General features: G+C 40.1%; 2 protein-coding genes across 3 annotated transcripts; one reads left to right on the forward strand and one right to left on the reverse strand.

Moving 5' to 3' along the window:
• Positions 1-2923: 2923 nt before the first annotated feature.
• Positions 2924-6686, reverse strand: LOC123754371 (perlucin-like protein). The gene is made up of 4 exons (XM_045736725.2): positions 6539-6686; positions 6318-6380; positions 4354-4524; positions 2924-3273 (listed from the first exon to the last, which is right to left on the reverse strand). Exons 1-4 carry the CDS (start codon positions 6567-6569, stop codon positions 3029-3031), a joined length of 510 nt encoding a protein of 169 aa, XP_045592681.2. The 5' UTR covers positions 6570-6686; the 3' UTR covers positions 2924-3028.
• Positions 6687-11796: 5110 nt separating this feature from the next.
• On the forward strand, positions 11797-19132 carry LOC123754372 (uncharacterized). 2 transcript variants are annotated; one of them, XM_045736726.2, is made up of 4 exons: positions 11797-11853; positions 14898-15045; positions 15160-15894; positions 17575-19132. In XM_045736726.2, exons 2-4 carry the CDS (start codon positions 15015-15017, stop codon positions 18975-18977), a joined length of 2169 nt encoding a protein of 722 aa, XP_045592682.2. In that variant the 5' UTR covers positions 11797-11853; positions 14898-15014; the 3' UTR covers positions 18978-19132. The 2 variants fall into 2 exon arrangements, with proteins under 2 accessions (XP_045592682.2, XP_045592683.2); XM_045736727.2 differs by having other exon boundaries at positions 11806-11853; positions 14905-15045.
• Positions 19133-20152: the final 1020 nt, after the last annotated feature.

Consider the following 20152-nt stretch of genomic DNA (forward strand, 5'->3'; position numbering starts at 1 on the left):
GACCATGGCATCGTTGGCTCAGACGATGGCACCATTGACACAGATGGTTGTACCATTGATATAGATAATGGCACCATTAATCCAAATGAAGGTACCATTGACCCCGATGATGGCAGCTTGACGCAGACGATGGCAACATTGACGCATACGATTGGAATATTGATGTAGACGAAGACACTGTTGACGCAGACCATGGCATCTTACCGCAGACCATGGCACCATTGACGCAGAGCGGGCGTGGCAAACCGTGGCACTATATTCACCCAAAGTTAGTGAAAGCAACCGTGAATTTCTCTTTCGAAGAAAACAAACACATTTACTTTTCATTTTTATGATGTAAATACATTTTTTTGAAAGATGAAAGGCTACTCAGAGGCCGGTACTTGGTGAAATTAATTTAAGTTTTCCGACAAAAAAGCCTTAAAGGCTACATCTAGGATTGTAGGTGAATGATTTTATCCAGCGATTGTACTCTGATCCTCTTGACCTTCTTGAACAATGACCTTTCTCTATAGATGTTAAAAAAAAAATCTGAAAACTACGCCTGCCCATAAGTGACCAATCAGAAGCGGGGATTTATTCAGATTGACTAAAAGTAATCTCTCACAACCGCAGTGAATACAATCTGCAGCAGAGTCAAAGCTTATGGCATATTTGTCTCCGAAAATAAAAAATTGGCAGTGTATCAAGGGAGAGCCTGAAATTTATGACGGTTTTAATGTTTTGACCGATCTCGGTCAAAAGTTTTAGCCGTGACCCAAGTGATATCTGTCAAGGTAAACAAAGTTTTGCCCCCGATTCAGCTGTTGATCTCATTCATGATCAACAAAGTTTTAGCCCTGACACAACTAAGATCAGTCAAGATAGACAAAGGGTTTTACCCTGATCCAGCTGATCTCAGTTAAGATCAACAGTGCCTTTACCCTGATCATGGCAAGGCCTACCAATGAGACAAACATGTAAAAACACTGTCGCCAGAAACAAATGTCAAACACATGCCTGGTCAACCCTGATGAACATATACTTATGTGAAAGGATGGGTATACTAGTGTAGTCCAGTGGTATCAACTGGGCTAAGGACTATATATATATATATATATATATATATATATATATATATATATATATATATATATATATATATATATATATATATATATATTTATATATATATATATATATATATATATATATATATATATATATATATATATACATATATATATACACATATATATATATACACATATATATATATATACACATATATATATATATATATACATATATATATGTGTGTATATCACGAAAATAAACACGTGATTAAGAATGTGACAATGTCAGACCACGGAGGAAAAATGAAACAGGAAATTTCCTTAAGTACTTTCGTATATTAAATACATCTTCAGAAGGTCACTATATATATATCGACCTTCTGAAGATGTATTTAATATACGAAAGTACTTAAGGAAATTTCCTGTTTCATTTTTCCTCCGTGGTCTGACATTGTCACATATATATATATATATATATATATATATATATATATATATATATATATATATATATATATATATATATATATATATATATATATATATATATATATATATATATATAACAATGAGTACCACCTCTGGCTGGAAGAAGGGGGACCCATAGCCTCGGAGGAAACCACACATAACGCATTGGAGGGAATGTGGGTCCCCTCCAATACAGTTTCTGTGTGCTTTTCTCCTACCACCCCCTTCCCTTTTTTATATATATATATATATATATATATATATATATATATATATATATATATATATATATATATATATATATATATAACTGAAAACTCACACCCCAGAAGTGACTCGAACCCATACTCCCAGAAGCAACGCATCTGGTATGTACAAGACGCCTTAATCCACTTGACCATCACGACCGGACAAAATGAGGTGATAGCCGAGGCTATTTGAACCACCCCACCGCCGGCACTCGGATAGTTATCTTGGGCATAGCATTTTACCAAATCACCTCATTCTTTGGGGCAACACGTGAGGAACACAAATGCGAACAAGCCCTTGTTTTGGCTTGTTCGCATTTGTGTTCCTCACGTGTTGCCCCAAAGAATGAGGTGATTTGGTAAAATGCTATGCCCAAGATTAACTATCCGAGTGCCGGCGGTGGGAGTGGTTCAAATAGCCTCGGCTATCACCTCATTTTGTCCGGTCGTGATGGTCAAGTGGATTAAGGCGTCCTTGTACATACCAGATGCGTTGCTTCTGGGAGTATGGGTTCGAGTCACTTCTGGGGTGTGAGTTTTCAGTTGCATATGTCCTGGGGACCATTCAGGCTTGTTCGCATATATATATATATATATATATATATATATATATATATATATATATATATATATATATATATATATATATATATATATATATTCATATATGTGTGTTCCTGAATTCCATTAAAAAATATAAATTTTTTACATTTCTTTTCATTCATATACATATTCAGTTCACTATTTTCAATATATATTTTAGATATCTGGTACTAAAATTAACTTATTAATCTCACCTGACATTAATACACCGATTATTCTATAGTACTTCTAAACTTAAATCGGATTAAACGAATATTATATTGTCTCTTAAGCAATCATTCAAATTTAATAATATTGTGATATTTATAAACATTAATGTTATGAACAAAATCCACAAGGGCCGTGACGATGGTTCGTCACGGCCCTTGTGGATGCGTTCATTTGATGCATCACGCTATTGTGATTTCTGTGTGTAATTAATGGTATGATGCAGCAAACAAACACAATAATTATGCTTAATCGTTCAGTTCAACGTGTATGGCAGGGGAAGTTGCCATATAGTAATAGGTAAAAAAATATTCAGTTTTAAAATGAAAATGAAAGGCGGGATGTAAATCAACTTCTATTATATTCAAGGCATATATCCAAATTGTTGTATATTATATACCAGGCATGAAATCCATATTGTATACATTATTTTCTAAAAAATAAAATCTAAAGTACTGTGTATTCACAAATGGGATTCATTGCTAGAGCGCAATCGGCGTCGACGAAGTAGTAGTTATGGTCGCTCGTGATGGCCAGACAGTTCTCGGCGCTGCCACCGTTGGGTTCCTGGTCGTCCGAACACGTGAGCCAGAGAGGCATGCGCATCCTCACCGTCTTCCCGTTGACCCACTTCCACACCCCTTCCGTCACCTCGTCCGTCGCTCCAATCCAGAATTCCGTGGTTGAGAACTCTGCAACAGACCGAGTGTTAGGGTGCAAATGTATTTCAGTGCGTAAGTATTTTTATTTTTTAACTAGCTGTACCCGGCCAAGCGTTGCTGTGGCTGAGCATCGTGTGGGCGTTGGTGAGCCACAGTAACCCTCCTCTGTTCCCACCCCACCGTTCTTCCCATAATTACCCCCTCATTCGTCCCCTCATCCTCCTCACCATTCCCCCTCGTCCTCCCCATCATTCCCCCACTACCCCGTCCCATTGTCCTCCCACACCATCCCTCTCTCCCCATCCCCTCGTCCTCCCACCATTTTCCCCCTCCCAGTCCCCTCGTCCTCCCCATCATCCCTCACTCCCACGTCCCCTCGTCCTCCCCACTATTCCCCATTCCCCGTCCGATGCGTTCCCAAATATTCTGATGTTCCCACCAGAAAAATGGGAACATCATATGATCTGATGTTCTCATCACTGAAAAATAACAAGAACAGTTAAAAAACGAGATGAAAAACAATTAAAAAATAACAAACTAAATTATATTCACGAAATGAACGGTATGGTAAACGACACAGCTCAATTCCAACGCAATGTCACACGAAATAATTAAATCAAAATGAAAATGAATCGAAATCTATACAAATTCAATTTAACAATGCAATCGGAAACATTGAAAAGGAATCGTAAAATATTTAGTATAGCATATGTTGCTTTTCCGTCCAACAGATGGTGCTGTTTTTCAAAAAAGCATGTTTTTAACTGTCACAGACGTGACATCTATATAGTAGGTATATGAAGACACGAGCGTATTTGAATGGAACTTTGTGTCAAAATTTCAAAGCAATCGGCGAAGAACTTTCGGAGATTTGCGGTTTTGAACAAAACGAACATTTACATTTGTATTTATATAGAAGATTATTGAAAATACAATTTTGCACAATAGTCTTTTCTTCAAGAATATGAACCCAGAATATTGGTACAGGCAGTTGATGTATGGGCACAAAACAACAGTCAAGCTTCATACATGATCTAAAATCATTCGCTACTTGTGATAGGCTAGTATGAGACGCCTCCAAACACGACAGTTCAAGCAGAAGCAACTCACCACCATCCAAGATGTAGTCCGTAAGAGCCTCCATGAAGGTGGAGTCGTCAATAACGACCAGTTTGCCCCCGAGTGTCTCGCAGAAGTATCCCATGTCGTGCCAGGCGCCAGCCTCGGCCACCGCGAACAGAATGCAGCGACCTCCAACTGCTTTGTACGGCAAAGGGCAGGCTGGAATTCAAAAGAAATCATGACACCAAAAATATGGGTTGCAGAGCAATGTTATTATTTTTTCGCAAGGCTAATAATGTCAGGGCAAGTGGAAATGGTCTATTGCAGCCACCGACTTTATTCTACATACTTTTTGTGAAGTAATGGACTGTTTGAGGTGAATTAATATAATATAATATTATACTTTACTCGTGGGGAGTGGGGTATTATATGTGAATGAATATAAATATTTCAAATCGATCATTAATAAGTATATGAGGTTGTAACGGGAGAAGTATTTTAGTATCAGTTGTAATTAATTCTATGATTTCTTACTTTCCCTTTTGTGGTTTGGCCATGTTCCTTCACTCGATCCTCAGGTCCCAGCTCCTTGTCCTCACATCACTTTCAAGTGCTACATAGCCATGTTTACTTTGTCCTTAATCCTGATAATTATTTACTTACTGACTCGCTCGTCGTTAATCCTATCCACTTTTCCTATTCTTTAATTAGTTGGCACCTAAATCTTCTTCTCCTAGTTTATCCCATTTTCTTAAACTAAACGAGTAATTTCCCTGTCTGAATCCCTCCTGAGACTACCGATGTGTGTGTGTACTCACCAAGTTGTGTTCACGGGTGTCGAGCTTTGGCTCTTTGGTCCAGCCTCTCAACTGTTACTCAACTGGTGTACAGATTCTGAAGCCTACTGGGCTCTATCATATATACATTTGAAACTGCCTATATGGAGGATATAGGCAGTTTATAGAGGCTGCCTGCACCACATCACTGCCTAACGCAGTCTATTTATTAACTAATCTGACACTGAAAACATTTTTTCTAATGTCTTGGTGGCTCATTTGGGTACTAAGTTTCCACCTGTGTCCCCTTGTTCGTGTTCCACCCGTGCTAAATAGTTTGACTTTGAACACCTGTCAGTTCCTCTGAAAATGTTATTGGTGGTACCTGATCAACCAGGCTGTGACTCATACGTCAGGCTGCGAGCAGCCGCGTCTAACATCCTGGTTGATCAGTCCAGCAACCAGGAGGCCTGGTCGACGACCGGGCCGCGGGGACACTAAGCCCCGGAAGCACCTCAAGGTAGGTGGTTATCATCTCTTCCGTACTTCTCTGTCTTCCATGGACGTGAGGTTTAGCTCCCGTAACCTTTCCTCGTAACTTTATCTTGAGTTTATCTTGAGATGATTTCGTCCCCGCGGCCCGGTCCTCGACCAGGCCTCCTTTTTATTACACACCCCCCAGGAAGCAGCTGTCTAACTTCCAGGTACCTATTTACTGTTAGGTGAACAGAGCATCAGGGTGAAAGAAACTCTGTCCATGTGTTTCCGCCTCCGCCGGGGATCGAACCCGGAACCTTAGGACTACGAATACCGAGCTCTGTCCACTCAGCCGTCACACCCCTTAGTAGCTCATACCTCTCAGTTCTGGGATTAGTATGGTGGCATTCCTCTGTATCTTCCCTAACTTTGTCATGTGTTTAACTAGGTATGAACTCCAGGCTGGAGCTGCATATTCCAGGATTAGTCTGATATAAGTGGTATACAAAGTCTTGAACGATTCCTTACACAAGTTTCTAAAGGTAGTTCTTTGTTGGCAAATCTATCTAGTATATGCCGCTAATGATATCCTTTTGATGTGGGCCTCTGGGGACAAGTTGTGTGTTGTGTGTGTGTTGTGTGTGTGTGTGTGTGTGTGTGTGTGTGTGTGTGTGTGTGTGTGTTGTGTGTGTTTGTGTATGTGTGTGTGTGTGTGTGTGTGTGTGTGTGTGTGTGTGTGTGTGTGTGTGTTCAACTTACTTATATCCGCAGCAGGATATCTGGCCTTGTTTATTGGAGAATCGCCATAGACCAAGACGGAACCTATGAACAAAGATACATAATTAGCTACATGGTTTTCAGTTGAATACCTGCCTTGTACACTTCACAGTGGTAGTTTACATAGTTTACTCACACATTCGTTACAAATTTAAAGATGCGGAAAGTAATCTGAAAAAAAGAGTAACTGAAAACAGCCTTACCTAACAACAGAAGAAAAGCTTCCACATTCATCTTGCTGTAAGTTTTTTTCCTCCTGTTGCAGTTTTGTGTTGACGATGATGTCGTCTGACGTGTGTGTGTTACTCTCTGGCCATTATATACACCAGCGTTGAGGGGGAGGATGATAAGGAGGGAGAGGGGGGGGGGTGGAGAGAAAAACAAAATGATGAAACGAGGGGGTACTAATAACGGTCGGATCACCTGGTGCTTCTCAGAGTTATCGTGAGAATCAGTCACACGAATAAAATTGTCTAGTTTCTGGGCTTGTTGATACTGTTGTGGAACATAAACTTGTTGAACATTGTGGAACTGTTGTGGAAGCTACACCGTATGTTGTGGAACATACGGTGTAGCTTTATGTTGTTGTGGTTAGAAATGGTGGTCCTACTGTCGTTCTTGTGGTAGAGACGGTGTTATCCTACTGTTGTGGTAGAGACGGTGTTATCCTACTGTTGTGGTAGAGACGGTGTTATCCTACTGTTGTGGTAAAGACGGTGTTATCCTACTGTTGTGGTAGAGACGGTGTTATCCTACTGTTGTGGTAGAGACGGTGTTATCCTACTGTTGTGGTAGAGACGGTGTTATCCTACTGTTGTGGTAGAGACGGTGTTATCCTACTGTTGTGGTAGAGACGGTGTTATCCTACTGTTGTGGTAGAGACGGTGTTATCCTACTGTTGTGGTAGAGACGGTGTTATCCTACTGTTGTGGTAGAGACGGTGTTATCCTACTGTTGTGGTAGAGACGGTGTTATCCTACTGTTGTGGTAGAGACGGTGTTTGCTACTGATGGTGTTGTGGTAGAGACGGTGTTTGCTACTGATGGTGTTGTGGTAGAGACCCTACTATTGCTGACAGGAAATAAATAAATGCACCCTTTCGTATATATCAAAACAGGTTCACGAAAGCAAATAAATCAACATCAGTGTACCCATATGGTATGGATTAACCCCTGCAAACACGCAAAGTAACTGTCCCTATTTTCAGCGTATTACAACTTGAAATAAAGTTGTTATATCTCGTTATAACGTTTTTCTGACGTATTAGAACGTTGTTACAACTTGCTAGGAGGTCTTGCAACTTGTTCGAACGTTGTACCAACGTCGTAGTTTCGTCGTGTGTTTCGCGGGTTAAGAGGCACTGACCTTGTGTTTCCTGTGATCTTATTCAGCTGTTGTATGGAACTTTTAAGTCAATCAACAAACCCTCGATAACAGGTGCAAGATATCACACGCGATGGGTTTTGTAGCTCCCTCCTCTCTCCCAACCCTCCTCTCTACCAACCTTCCTCTCTCCCAACCATCCTCTCTCCCAACCTTCCTCTCTACCAACCTTCCTCTCTACCAACCTTCCTCTCGCCCAACCCTCCTCTCTCCCAACCCTCCTCTCTCCCAACCTTCCTCTCTCCCAACCCTCCTCTCTCCCAACCCTCCTCTCTCCCAACCCTCCTCTCTCCCAACCCTCCTCTCTCCCAACCCTCCTCTCTCTCTCAACCTTCCTCTTTCTCTCAACCTTCCTCACTCCCTACCAACCTCTATTCCGTCCCTTCTATCTACCTCCCTCCGTGTCTCTTACACACTCCTTCCTTCTCTCTCTCTCTGTATTTTTATTCCTCTTACCCACTTCTCTCCTGTTACATTTGCTCTCCATTTCTTTACCCCGTCCTTTTAACTCTATCCCCATCCCCACCCCCCCTCTATAGCCACCCCTTCATTATCTCCCCCTTCCTCTTTCATATCACCATTCTCCCATTACTCCCCCCCCACCCCTCCTTCCCTCCTTCCCTCCTTCCCCTGAGCCTCAGCCATGGGGTCCACAGTTCTCACTCTTATCTTTAATAGCGCTAATTCCGAATAATTAAATATATATAATTATAAAAAATATGTCAACCAAGAATATCTTGCTGTACCGGTTTTTAAATAGAAGAAAAATATAAATAAAACGAGGTCCAATTACAAACACCAAGAGTCACTACCAGCACCATCATCAAACACCACCATCACCGAACCTTACCACCACCATCATAAGACCCCACCACCATCACTGTCATCTCCTGACACCATTCACTATCACCCTACCCCAACATCACTGTTTCCACAGAGCATAATCAACGTTATAGAAAGTTGCATGATTAATTTTCCCATTGCCAACGCTCCTATGAAATAAATCAGCAATTTAACATTTTTCCCGAAGAAAATAAGTAATTATCAGAAGAAGGCAACAAAACCGAGAGGACTATGTCTTGTGTCGCTGGATATTCAAAATGCCTCCAATACGACAACAGAAGGCGATAAAACGAGCTATACTAAGAGTATCAGATTTATGCTTCCTACTCTCTTCTGATCCTATATCACAGCGAACACCAGAGTGGACAACACTCCCCCCACGCCACTCTCATTTTCCTAAATGTAAAATTGGATATGTTTATAACCATATAGAACCTCTATAGGTTCTGGGCTTGAAATAAGACTCTAAATCCAACAAACTTGTAGTCAGGAAATGTAATAGACATAGGGAAGCTGAAGTTTTTAAAGCTTAGGTTATACATACATTCGAGAGAGTTTGGTTGAGTATGAGTAAGAGATAAGGCAGATATGTGCCAGTTGGATTGATTTTGGGTTTATGGTTTATCATCCGGCAGGGGGCGGAGGGTTATTAAGCGCACCACAATATCCCAATGAGCATCAAGAAGATGGTTTGGTGTGATGCTGGGCTTAAAACCTATCAACAGCTCGAGGGTTACTAGGGGTAAGACGCCAGCTTACTAACCAACCATCAAGTATACTTAAGCCAGGAACATAGTTAAGAACTAAAATAAAGTCTGTCCATATACTTCAAGAAGAAGGATATATCCATTGAATATACTTGTTCTGATGGTAATGTTGTATATAAATAATCGGACTCCAGTTATAATATTGCATAATAATATACTTGTACGAATAGATGTATTTTATCCTGTTCTGATTGTATGATAAGATATATTGGAACTTTTTTTCGAACTGTTTACACTAGTATCTGTGAACACAAGGGCTGCCCAGCAGACATTCCTCTAAACTTGCCAAACCATCACATTCCTAATTAAGAGTCATTTAGAAAGTTCTGAGCATTTGTAAAAGTTTATGATCTTATCTAGAGTAAGTAATTATCAAAAGAAGGTGCCAAGTGGGGGAAGAAAGTAACTTATATATCTAATCTAAGTGAATTTAGATTTAGAGTCTTGGAAAGCTTTAATATTAAACTAAAAATAATCCGTTGTATGTGTTTATAATATATATATATATATATATATATACATGTATATCTTGTAACCATCAAATACATAATAAAGCACAAAAAAGGAAGGGGGGTGGTAGGAATATATATATATATATATATATATATATATATATATATATATATATATATATATATGTCGTACCTAGTAGCCAGAACGCACTTTTCAGCCTACTATGCAAGGCCCGATTTGCCTAATAAGCCAAGTTTTCATGAATTAATTGTTTTTCGACTACCTAACCTACCTAACCTAACCTAACCTAACTTTTTCAGCCACCTAACCTAACCTAACCTATAGAGATAGGTTAGGTTAGGTTAGGTAGGGTTGGTTAGGTTCGGTCATATATCTACGTTAATTTTAACTCCAATAAAAAAAAATTGACCTCATACATAATGAAATGGGTAGCTTTATCATTTCATAACAAAAAAATTTGAGAAAATATATTCATTCAGGAAAACTTGGCTTATTAGGCAAATCGGGCCTTGCATAGTAGGCTGAGAAGTGCGTTCTGGCTACTAGGTACGACATATATATATATATATATATATATATATATATATATATATATATATATATATATATATATAACATAATATCGTACCTAGTAGCCAGAACGCACTTCTTAGCCTACTATGCAGGGCCCGATTTGCCTAATAGGTCGAGTGATTTTCTTTATTTTCAATAAATTGTTTCCAATTAGTTTATTTGAATTATTACTATTATATTATATTAAGACCATAATTTATTGACTTAGTTGTGTTAGTTTAGATTAGGTTAAGATAGGTTAGGTTAGGTTAGGTAGGGTTGGTTAGGTTCGGTCATATATCTTCGTTAGTTTTAACTCAAATTTAAACAACTTAACTTATACGTAATGAAATGGACAGATTTATCATTTCATAAGAAAAAAAAATAGAAAAATATATAAATTCAGGAAAACTTGGCTTATTAGGCAAATTGGGCCTTGCATAGAAGGCTAAGTATGGCGTTCTGGCTACTACGTACAATATATGTCTATATACGTCATTCTACCATACGGTCGTCTGGAAGGAAGAGAATAATTTGTACTATTGTGCTTCTCTCCCCCCCCCCCCACTAGTTATATATATATATATATATATATATATATATATATATATATATATATATATATATATATATATATATATATATATATATATATATATATATATATATATATATATATATATATGTCGTACCTAGTAGCCAGAACTCACTTTTTGGCCTACTATTCAAGGCCCGATTTGCCTAATAAGCCAAGTTTTCATGAATTAATTGTTTTTCGACTACCTAACCTACCTAACCTAACCTAACCTAACTTTTTCGGCTACCTAACCAAACCTAACCTATAAAGATAGGTTAGGTTAGGTTAGGTAGGGTTGGTTAGGTTCGGTCATATATCTACGTTAATTTTAACTCCAATAAAAGAAAATTGACCTCATACATAATGAAATGGGTAGCTGTATCATTTCATAAGAAAAAAATTAGAAAAAATATATTAATTCAGGAAAACTTGGCTTATTAGGCAAATCGGGCCTTGAATAGTAGGCCAAAAAGTGAGTTCTGGCTACTAGGTACGACATATATATATATATATATATATATATATATATATATATATATATATATATATATATATATATATAATGTGTGTGTGTGTGTGTGTGTGTGTTTATAATTTGGGTTTTCGATTGTTTCCTTATCTTAAAATAAAGTACTTTAGATTTGTCTGCCCTTTTATTACGTGCGTTTTCTGTTTTTTGTCATTCTCGATTTCCTTACATTTAATTTGTTAAATTATTTAACATAATTAAACGATTTTTTTATTAACGTATTAGTTATTGTAAAAATGTATATTATTTGAATGGGTTTAATTAGAGTTTTTTTCAACTTATTAATTGCTCAATTATTGTGAATCGCATTGTCTAGTTGATGTTCAGTCGTTCAAGGGTCTATGTCTTCAGTTCAACTGCGAATCCAGGCCGACGGGGACGGGTGCTCTACAGGTTGTAGTTTTGATAGTTTTTTTTTTTTTTAGCGGTTTTGTTATTAAATTTAACATTTTTATTCAAACTTAATGTTTATTTTCTTATTGAATGTTTGAATTTGTTTTGCAGTTGGAAAGTGCTGTGCTGGTTTGTATGATTGTCTTATTGTTGAACTAATTAAGGAAACCACCAAACCATTGTGTATTAATTGTTATAATTAGTCATTTATTTTTATTTGTTTTCCCCATCTCCCCAGGGATATAAATAGAAGCAAACCCAGCTTGTGTGTATACAAAGCTGGGTATAGTTGTGAACACGATTCGGGACTGAAGCATACCTGCTGGGTCGTCGGTAATATATTTTGTAATGGCCTTAGAACCCCTTGGGGTTGGTTAGGCCTGAAGTCCGACGCCAAACCTTTTGCAGTAAAGAAGTGTACAGAGGGGAGGGTTTAAGAAGGGTGTACGAAACTTTCATTTCGTAAAGTTAATTTACACTTGAACACTATATAGCTTGGCAAGCTTAAGCCTTTCAAACATTAGTCCCCCCCCCCCCTTTTTTTTTTTTTTTTTTCTTTTTTTTTTTTACCGTAATAAGGTATAAGTTTTTAAGCTTTAAACGGCTAGGCAAAGGACCGGTAATAGAGATTTTGACTTCTTGTATTTGCAGAAGACTAACAATATCTGTGGGTAATTTATATGAACCTTAGCAAGATCTCTCTCCTTCTTGGAGAGGCTAGTCAAGTCTAATCGCATACGCACATTTGGGGGGGGGGGTGAGGCATTTCTTAAATTTGTTGAACATTACTAAAGTATGAAAGCTTGTGCATGTCAACGGTACACTGCATTACTCTGCACTCGACCTTTGCTTTTTCATACTTCACATGTACATACTTGTGACGAGTAGAAACAGTTCCTAAGGACCCAAGATATAGCTTGCAATGACTTAGTGATGTACTACCGTGACTTGCAATATACTGAACAAAATGGTAAATAAAGCTTGAACGATAACTTGCAGAAGTCGTAAAAATGAATTTGAGCTGGACAAAGCTTGTTTATGTTGACTATAAAAGCATAGTCGGGATCGGTAGCAACTTGTCGCTTAACTAAATGCCAAATAGGTTGCTTAAATTGTCTTTTTCCTGGTCGAAAAATGATTACTAGCAGTAGTGAGGCCACTCTGACCTACACCATTGTGGTCGTTGAACTACTGACTAGGGAAATGCACGAAGATGCAAGCACATCATTCTACCATACGGTCGTCTGGAAGGAAAAGAGTAATTGAAGCTATTGTGCATTCTCCTCTCCCCCACTAGTTTTTTTTCTGTATTTTTGGTAATCGGAACTGAATGGTGTAGTTTAGAGGAAAAGTGGGAAGGACTATAATAATCGGATGCCATTTGACGTTTCATATTCTTTAGTTATAAAAAATTGATTTGGTAAGATTGTCGGTATGCAAGTCTGTAGTCTTGATCAGACATCCCTATATAGTTAGTGCCACAGTTTTATTAGTTATGAACGTAGAAATGAATCTGTTAAGATCTAATGACGGAATCGTCTAGTTTAACCCTCTAGACTCTAAACTGTTGTCATCGGCCAATTTACTAGTCGCCACCCCAAAAAAAAGCCTGTGTATTAACAAATGGAGGACGCCCTCTCCCTCGAAACATGCCAGAGGCACACGGACCAAATATATTTTCCACGGACTTGACCATGATGGGTTTCTGGTTCCTACACAGTATTCTGCGATCTGATAATGCAGATACATTAGTTTCCCGCAATGGGCCAATCATTTTTTAATCTGTTAAAGATTAATAAATGATATGAATAATTGAATAATTACAAAATTAAAAAATAGTTCGTAATTCTGATTCTGGCACGCTCGTGTAGATGGGCAGATAAAGACTTTTAAAGTTCTTCAAATTTCCGTCAAATGCTTTTAATGGAAATAAATTTCATAGTCTTGCGACACTAAATGTTCAGATTTCATTATCTACACTGTAATGTGAGGTGGGATCAGGCCTGAAAGTTTTACTTTGCTTTTTCTAATAGCTTTACTTTAATTGGTTTGACTTGTAACTTCTTGAATATTTATAGCTTCGTGTGGTCAAAAAATTTCATCAATGTTACCAATTAGAGTAATTACTTACCGCAAGTTTTTAATTTTGAATTAAATTTTTGAAATGTAATTGGTTAACTTAAATCCTACGTTGGATCGCCACTCGTTTAATTAACGTAAAATATGTCCGCCCATTTGTTTTAAACATCTGAAAGTAATTTCCCAATCCCACAACCTGCTTTGCTATAGTCTGAATCTTTTTGTTCATGCAAAATGGACTTGGTATGACTTATACTTTTTGTATTTCAAACGTGTTCAAATTCGCTTGGAATAAAGCGGGCAATTAAGCATATAGCTTGATTCTTGAATCAATCGTATTTGTATAACGCACCCGTAGGATATTCCTCATTGCTATTATTTATTTATTATCAAACGCCTAAACCCTCTCTTTCCCTCCCCCGACCTTCCCCAACAACTCTGAATTTAATTAAACGGCGAATCGCTATTTGCTGCTTGAACTAGACTTAAATTGTCCTCTTGGGGAAACTTGCTGGCAGTATTTATATCGCCTATATATTGGTTGCATGTCAATAAGACAAGCATTCAAAGAATATTTGCAGCTATTTTCATTAGTGTTCTCGTGCTGTTAATGGTAAAGTACTGGTGTGGCAGTAGTTGACCATAGTGTTTGCTACAGTCTGACTTGCCTCGGTCTGACGCGTGCCGGCACAGCTAGACTGTTGTCTAGATAAGGATTAAGACTTAAAAGTTTGAAGTGAAGCCCAAGAATGAATTTCTTGGGTAAGCGGGTGATTTGTTGCTCATCAGTTGCATGTGGTTAACGGTGAAATTGTTCAGGCTTTGAGGACCGAGCCATTAATCATGGCTAGACAACGGCACAAGGCTGAATTCTTTTTTTTTTTTTTTCAGACATTGATAACTTTTTTTTAACTCCTCCCTGCGCAGCTCGGAAGATAGCGTGATAATGATTAAAGTATCTGAAGATTTCAGGCGCAGTCGTTCTGTCTGGGGGTAAGAGTTGATAGCACTCGCAGACGCTCATTCCTTCGGGACGACCAAACGACGGCGTAACAGTTTGGTTACTGCAACCTTTTATATTCATGGACCCTACACCTGTAACTACAGTGAAAGGTAAATATTTATCTTGATATTCGCTGAATTGCATTTGCAAATAGTTCTAACTTGCGTAACTAAACTTTTCGCCATTTAAAGTTTAAGAGTGGTTTCTTTTGGCTCTCTAAACAGATGACGAATCAGTGTTGTCTACACCGTCACAAGACAAAGGCGACTCTGCCTCCCTCAGCGACCGGGGCGACTCTGCCTCCCTCAGCGACCGGGGCGACTCTGCCTCCCTCAGCGACCGGGGCGACTCTGCCTCCCTCAGCGACCGGGGCGACTCTGCCTCCCTCAGCGACCGGGGCGGCTCTGCCTCCCTCAGCGACCGGGGCGGCTCTGCCTCCCTCAGCGACCGGGGCGGCTCTGCCTCCCTCAGCGACCGGGGCGGCTCTGCCTCCCTCAGCGACCGGGGCGGCTCTGCCTCCCTCAGCGACCGGGGCGGCTCTGCCTCCCTCAGCGACCGGGGCGACTCTGCCTCCCTCAGCGACCGGGGCGACTCTGCCTCCCTCAGCGACCGGGGCGGCTCTGCCTGCCGCAGCGACCGGGGCGGCTCTGCCTGCCGCAGCGACCGGGGCGGCTCTGCCTGCCGCAGCGACCGGGGCGGCTCTGCCTGCCGCAGCGACCGGGGCGGCTCTGCCTGCCGCAGCGACCGGGGCGGCTCTGCCTGCCGCAGCGACCGGGGCGGCTCTGCCTGCCGCAGAGAACCCGCCTACTACAGCGACATATTCGCTGGATTGTTTACGCCTCCGCCACCGCTTGACCTTGATCGTAAAATTTATCTCCCCGTTTCCGAATATGGGCATCTGTTCCCTTTCGCGCCCCGCCGTGAACGGCCCTCGACTCCTGACAACGATGATGACGACGGTACGCAATCTTGTTTTATCTCTATCATTTGTTTGTGACAATACTTCATAACGAATATTTCAGTGTAGAAAAACTGTATACTTTCTATCTTTTTGCGCCTATATTATCTAATCACTTTGCTCTGTTGCTTTGCGTTAGCATCACTATTTCGTAACCATAACAATTGAGTCACTTTTCCCGAGTTTGTTCGTTAATGGTTGTGTATAAGGCTTATTGCGTAGGTATATCTTAAGTTTGTTGGAGGCCAGATGCTTAGCACTAGCCACATTTAAACTTCGTATGATAAATTATTTTATCGGGAGTCATAGGGAAGTAGAGGTCGGTTAAGTGGCCTACACGAAGGGGTAGGCGGGTATGGGCCAAATACCCCTTTCTTTACGATGTCTGGATGTGAATATTCAACCATACGATGTGGCTGAATCTCTTGTGCAAATGTTTGTCTACGTAACATTTGTAAAACGGGTGAGTTTCCCAGGGGTAAAATTTGATACAGTAGAGGAATTCTTTCCAAGGAAGAGTGGAAAAAGGGTGTTTAGAGCTTGTATGGGAAGGGTGTGTATAGGAGTGAACTGGGGTACCGGGTCGACCACATGCTGGTCGGCCGAGCGGACAGCACACTGGACTTGTGATCCTGTAGTCCCGGGTTCGATCCCGGGAGCCGGAGAGAAACAATGAGCAGAGTTTCTTTCACCCTATGCCCCGGTTACCTAGCGGTAAAATAGGTACCTGGGTGTTAGTCAGCTGTCACGGGCTGCTTCCTGGGGGTGGAGGCCTGGCCGAGAACCGGGCCGCGGGGACACTAAAACCCCGAAATCATCTCGAGATGGTACCCTCATCTCGGTTACCTATTAACACTTAAATACTTTTTGTTAGTTTTTTCGAAAGTCTCTTCCTAAGGAAAGGAAAAAAGGATCTGTCTAGTTGCCCCACGTTATGTACCATCTAAAATCTGTACCACATGGGTTTAACAATTACAATGTCTACCTAATAAAAGCCAATCTAGCTATTTAGTTTAGACCTAAGTAGAACTTTACAGACATTTGTGTTCAAATTCGGTTGGGGGAGGCTAGGCTTTCTTCAGACTTGGTAAATCTCCCTCTAAATATACTCTTAACGTACGGTTTAATGTTTGTACTCTGGTAGGTCATAGTTCCCAGAGGTGGCTTTAATTATCAAAAGCAGATAGTTTTATAGTGCAGAATTCAGAACTGTATTGTTCATCTTAAATTGAGGCTGTAGTTAACAGCATAGTTGTAAAATAACATTATTAAACATTTTTTATTTTTGACACTCGTACTCGTATTTGCAAACGTTTAAAACATTTTTTGTTACCCAGAAGACTTCTAATCAACTCTCATCGCATAAATGACTAGATTGTTTAATGCTGTCCATTTCAGAAGCCTTTAGTAACAATTTTTGTCTAATTCACCGACTTTGTTTAATTTGAGTTTCTCATTATGAAGAGCTCTAATTACTAGACATATACAAAGTAAAATAGTTTAATATACTAACACTTGTCATTTTTCAGTGTTCGGTCAAATGAGTAACTGTTAGCGTGGTTTTGTAAAAAAAAAATTATGGTTATTTAGTTTTAAATATATTTGACTGCATTCTGCCGATGTTACATAAAGTGTAGAAATAATTTCCAGGCGATTATAATTCATATTTTTTGTGTTTCAGATGCCAGCTCTACCTGTACTCTCGTTCCAGAAGAGGAAGAGGAAGAGGAGGAGGAAAAGAATACAGTTAGTCAGAGAGAACCTTCTTTACGGGCTTCGTCATTAGATAAGACTGTAGAATTTACAAATAGAGACGCTACAATGCAAACGTTTGCTTCTTTTGACGAAGTAGTGGTTGGAAGGTGGTCATATCCTCCGTCAAGTGAAGGTAGACTCCGGCCTGCCGAGACCCGCCATGAACAGACCCGTCGCCAACCGGCAGAGGATCCTAGTTATACCTATAATGGTGTCTTGTCTAGTTTCCTCGAACGGAACATAGGCGATCCGCCACCGTCTAACATAAGTCGTCCACGTCTTGGCTTTTTTGACGAATTGGAGAATATGTTCCGTCCCGTGAATGAAGGAGAGCTCCGGCCTACCGGGACCCACTCTGGTGAACAGACCCGTCACCAACCGGCAGAGGATCCTAGTGAATCCTATAATGGTCTCTTGCCTAGCTTCCTCCAACAGGACATAGACGATCCGCCACCGTTTAACACAAGTCGTCCACTTGAAGACATTCTTGACGAATGGGAGAATATGTTCTCTTCAGAGACCCGCCATGAACAAACCCCTCCCCAACAGGCAGAGGATTCTAGTGATACCTATAATGGTCTCTTCCCTAGCTTCCTCGAACGGAACATAGGCGATCCGCCACCGTCTAACATAAGTCGTCCACGTCCTCGCTTTTTTGACGAATTGGAGAATATGTTCTCTTCAGAGACCCGCCATGAACAAACCCGTCCCCAACCGGCAGAGAATTCTAGTGAATCCTCTAATGGTCTCTTGCCTAGCTTCCTCCAACGGAACATAGGCGATCCGCGACCGTCTAACATAAATCGTCCATATCTTGGCATTCTTGACGAATTGGAGTATATGTTCAACTACGGGACTTTAGAATCTTCACTGGACGAACCTGATTACTCACTTTCTCCCTCCCTCTTGACGAGAACGGCCGCGAACTTCAGGCGGCCGTTTCTGCTGAACAGCGCATGGGATCTTCCTCATCCTCTTGTGGCCCCGGCTCGCCAGGTTCCTATCTTGGAATCCCTTGTTGGGCATCCTGTCTTCCTGAAGAAAGGAAAAAAGAAATCCAAAGGCGATAAGGAATCCAAAGGCGATAAGGAATCCAAAGGCGATAAGGAATCCAAAGGCGATAAGAAATCCAAAGGCGATAAGAAATCCAAAGGCGATAAGAAACCTAAAGTCGCTAGAGATCACTTTACCTGCAAAAAGTGCGGTTCCGTTTTCCCTAAGAAAGTTTCTTTAAGGTTTCATAGGTCATTGATGCATGGGTTACCAATGTTTTCCCATGAGCCTAGACGACGTCCCAGGCAACCAGAAGGGCAACATTCTTCCCGGTAGCTCCTGGATTATCATGACTAAAATCTAGTCGCTCTTGTTAATTTTAATGCAGCTTAGGTTTTAGCTATAATCGGTTTTGACTTTGGTATAAAACTTAATAAATTTTAGTTTTAATATTGGCAAAATTATACTAAATTATACTTTTATTGGATATATAGTGGCTTTAATTTTTTTAATGTCAAGCATTATACCATTAAACAAATAAACACAAATTCAAAACTACAAAAACTTATTAAAACGCAATAATTAACCTAAAATACATATTTATACTAAATGGTAAAGGATAGAAAGCGATATGGTCAAGAGTTAGTCTGAAAAGAAATTAATAATTCAGGTTCAACAGAAGGAAGAATTCCTGTTTGTGCTGCTCCATAACATTTTAAGTCTTTGATGCCTTGTGCCAGTGAAAATCATGTTCGTCAATGCGAGCCTTCCGGGTGCAAGAAAAATTGCACATGTAACACCTATCTTATTACCACCATGAGATTAATTCATAAGACGTTCTTTTGATTGAAAATGAAATGCCATTCAGTGGACAGATGACTTTTCAAATATGCTTTAACCCATATTGCATTTTTTTTTTTTTCGTCCGGCAGCTAAAGAGAACCTTATCCCGAGACAGTGGGGAGTAAACTAAATTTCACATGTACCCACAAAACCACTGGACTGAGGCATCGCATTCATTAGCAAATCTTCCTACTGTTGCTGTCAAAGATACTTTACCTAGGCATCGATTCCTTGAGCGCGTAAATTGTTTTAAAAAGTTGACTTCCCTGTTGAAAGAACAATCGCACAGGGAGCAACTATAATCCTTTTTAGCACCACGGGATTTCATGTGATTCGTGAGATACCTTTTGTTGGCTCGTGTACTACTACACGGTGGACAGTTCACATTTGATGCACGGGTAAAATGGTATTTAAAGTGTTTCTTTAACTTTATACTTGGTGTACACTTTCCTGAGACGGCAGAGCAGCAGATAGGGCCGTGCCTGTATACAGAGGTGCTTGGTCCAGGCGTCGGCATGTTAAGTTTTTCTTCTTTCTGTGCCAAGGTGACATCACTGATGGGTGGCTCATTAGCGAGTAGATTATTCATTCAAGCACGTCAACATTGACAATCTCACTTGGTACATGGATATCTTTCATTAGCTCCACACAGCCTTCCCGGTTTGGTG

The sequence above is a fragment of the Procambarus clarkii genome, chromosome 18, assembly GCF_040958095.1.
Source record: "Procambarus clarkii isolate CNS0578487 chromosome 18, FALCON_Pclarkii_2.0, whole genome shotgun sequence".
In the NCBI taxonomy this organism is placed as follows: domain Eukaryota; kingdom Metazoa; phylum Arthropoda; class Malacostraca; order Decapoda; family Cambaridae; genus Procambarus; species Procambarus clarkii.